The following is a 3,332-nucleotide window of genomic DNA, read 5'->3' as shown; positions in this document are numbered from 1 at the left end:
CAATCCATTGTTGCTTCTTGAAATGCTTGTTATATTTACAGCCTCTGAATAAATTTTATGTGGTGTGAATTTTTGACTCAAAATTTATAACACAAATATCTCAAACATTGAAGACTCACAGCGCTATATAAAAACAATCAGTAAATAGATTATGGCCGTCGGCCAACGAATGCAACGAGTATTATTATGCACACAAAATGACATCTGCAACAAATACTCTAACTGACGAGAAAATTTTAAATCAACACCATTACCGTCAGTGAAATTGGACATTTATTGACGCGTTTAATTTAAGACAAATGGAATTGTTAAGACATTTGAACGATCTAGAATAAAAACAACTTATTGTTTGGTCGCATATCGAAAAGCGACTCAAAACGGTTGCATATCAAAGCGAGACAATATTTTGTTAACAAAGAAATAAAGAACATTGAGTTTTTATTATACAAAATGTGTAAGTTTCGTTTTGTGCTGATAACTAGCTACTGTTCTGCCTTGTTTTAGTAACAGAATTTTGTTTCACTTTGATATGCGACGCAGTTTAACGGTATATTTGGCAAACCAGGACGCTTTTCTCTGGTCGCTTTACGCAATCTATGCATTTGTTGAGCATAATAATAGCCCGTGACTGTGGTATTCTTTGGAAGGAATTCAACCAATTATATGCCTTTGGCATCTCAGAATACTGAGGCCATTACTTTGTTTGTGGCAATTTGTTTGCGTGGCACTTTCGATGCTGGTTCACCACGTTTGTGCCATTCCATCGTCTGTGATTTGAGCTCTGGATCATAGTAGTGGATCCAGGTTTCGTCGCCAGTCACTATTCGCTCAAATGTGTCCGTTTCATTCCATTCCAATAACTCGAGAAACTCGTGTGCAGCAGCAATTCGTTCTTCTTTTTGTGATTTGTTCAACGTTCTTGGAATCCATCGCGAGCAAACCTTTCTCATGTGCAATTTTTCATGAAGTATGTTGTAAATACTCTTCACTAAGATGTCAAACATTGCTGCTAACACTTTCTTGCTCATTCGAGGATTTTCGTGCATGTGATGTTCAATTTTTTGCACTACACTGAGTCTAATATTTTCGGTAGACAAAATTTAGCATGGCACACTCCACTCACACGCCATTCGTATATAAATCCTATGTCAATGGAGAGTTTCTCTGCTTACTTTGATTGTTATTTTGTCTATCAAAAAAATTAGATTCACTGTACATCTGAAGCTGTTTGCTTCAATTGGTCGACCTGTATGAGGATCATCTTCCAATGATTCTCTACCCCACTTGAATTGTTTTGCCCATAGTTTTACTGTGGCATACGATGGGGCAAGGACCCCATAAACAGCACGCAAGCGATCATTGATATCCTTTGGCGTCACACCTTCTTTTGTGAGAAACTTAATCACCGCACGATATTCGATTTTATCCATTTTTTCAAAAATATCGAGGTTACTTGGTATGCAATGCTACTGAAAACAAACGACGACAGATATCAACTAAATTTTTTTCTGCAATACTATTGACAGCTCGTACGTCAATTACAGCACAAGAACAATTTGTATCTAGTGCCGTCTATATGTCAGGCTTAAAAATTTTTCCTCCCCCTGTACAAAATATGTAAGTTTCGTTTTGTGCTGATGACTAGCTACTGTTCTGCCATGTTTTAGTAACAGAATTTTGAGAAATTACATGTAAGGCTGAGCGAGATAGCATTGAACAACGATTTGGGTGACAGAAATAGCAAATTTTTACATTCGACCAGATGATATAGGCCATTTAGTTGTGCATGAGAATTGAGAAAAAAACAGATATTTTTTCACTTTTTGTGCTCTATACCGAGTCTCCGAGAGTTTTATATAAGGTTGCCATTTAGCAGGCAAATAACACCCATTAAATAATATGCGAATGCCAATCGTGATTGAGCTGGAATCGAACTTTCTAGTTCTGATTCAACCAGGTGACACAGAAAATTGGGTAGTATTTGTAAATTGAAGAAAAAAAATTATTTCCATTTTTCGAGATTTTTTACCATCTATATGGGAAGCTTGTATGAAAAACACGGAAGACCGCTGAAATGGCAAATGCAAAATATGTACGGACGTACGACAGTGCCAGTGTTTTTCATACAAGTTTCCCATATAGATGGTAAAAAATCGCGAAAAATGAAAAAAAAAAAATAATTAATTTTTTTTCGATTACAAATACTACTCAATTTTCTGTATCACCTGGTGAAATCAGAATGAAAAAATCGCATTTCTTATTATCTAAATCACGATCTGAACCTTTTTCACTTTGGGATTGCTCTATACCGAGGCTCCGAGCGTTTCATATAAACTTGCTATGTGATACCTATTGAATAGTAAGCGAATACCAATCGAGATTGAATCATTAGGCGTCATGTGGCTATTGCAAGGTGAGTTTATATGAAACTCTCGGAGACTCGGTATAAAGCACAAAAAGTGGAAGAAAAAACATTTTTTTTCTCAATTCTCGAACACCACTGAATGGTCTATATCATTTGCTGTGAAAAATTTGCTATCTCTTTCATCCAAATCGTGCTTGGCAAATGGCAAGTCGTTGTCTCATGCTATCATGCGCACCCTCGCATGTATAAATGTTTACAATGGACATTCTATTCACACACAACTCGCACTTATATTTTGCTGCGCAATAAAAATCGTCGACACAAAATTCAAAGCGATTACCAAATACATTGTCAACAATTTTATTGCGCAGAAAAATATAAGTGCGAGTTATATGTGTGAATAGAATGTCCGTTGTAAACTCTTATACATGCAAGGGGGAGCGAGATAGCATTGGACAACGATTTGGGTGACAAAGATGACAAACTTTTACGTTCTGATCACACCAGATGATATAGACCATTTAGTGATGTTCGGGAAATGAGAAAAAAAAATCATTTTTTTTTCACTTTTTTGCTCTCTACCGAGACTCCGAGAGTTTCATATAAAGTTGCCATGTAGCAGCCAAATAACACCCATTAAATAATATGCGAATGCCAATCGTGATTGAGATGATAACTTATCATTGATAAGGAATGCGATTTTTTTTTATTCTAATTTCACCAGGTGATACAGAAAATTGAGTAGTATTTGTAAATCGAAGAAAAAAAAATTAAATATTTTTTTCATTTTTTGCGATTTTTTCACCATCTGACACTGTCATACGTCCGTACATATTTTGCATTTGCCATTTCAGCGGTCTTCCGTGTTTTTCATACAAGCCTCATATGTAAATAGTAAAAAATCGTGAAAAATTAAAAAAATAATTAAATAATTTTTCTTCAATTCTCAAATACTCAACTTTCTGTA

General features: G+C 35.4%; 1 protein-coding gene across 1 annotated transcript; it reads right to left on the bottom strand.

Annotated features, from left to right (window-relative positions):
• Positions 1 to 677: 677 nt before the first annotated feature.
• Positions 678 to 1,430, bottom strand: LOC116348584 (histone-lysine N-methyltransferase SETMAR-like). The gene is made up of 2 exons (XM_031779623.1): positions 1,173 to 1,430; positions 678 to 941 (listed from the first exon to the last, which is right to left on the bottom strand). The coding sequence occupies exons 1-2, from the start codon at positions 1,428 to 1,430 to the stop codon at positions 678 to 680; spliced, it is 522 nt and encodes a 173-aa protein (XP_031635483.1).
• Between the last annotated feature and the right edge of the window lie 1,902 nt (positions 1,431 to 3,332).

This window comes from Contarinia nasturtii, unplaced genomic scaffold, assembly GCF_009176525.2.
Source record: "Contarinia nasturtii isolate CC-2019 unplaced genomic scaffold, AAFC_CNas_1.1 Cnas_scaffold_2546, whole genome shotgun sequence".
Lineage (NCBI taxonomy): Eukaryota > Metazoa > Arthropoda > Insecta > Diptera > Cecidomyiidae > Contarinia > Contarinia nasturtii.
The sequence above is the reverse complement of the archived record's forward strand: the minus strand, read 5'-3'. Positions and strand labels throughout refer to the sequence as shown.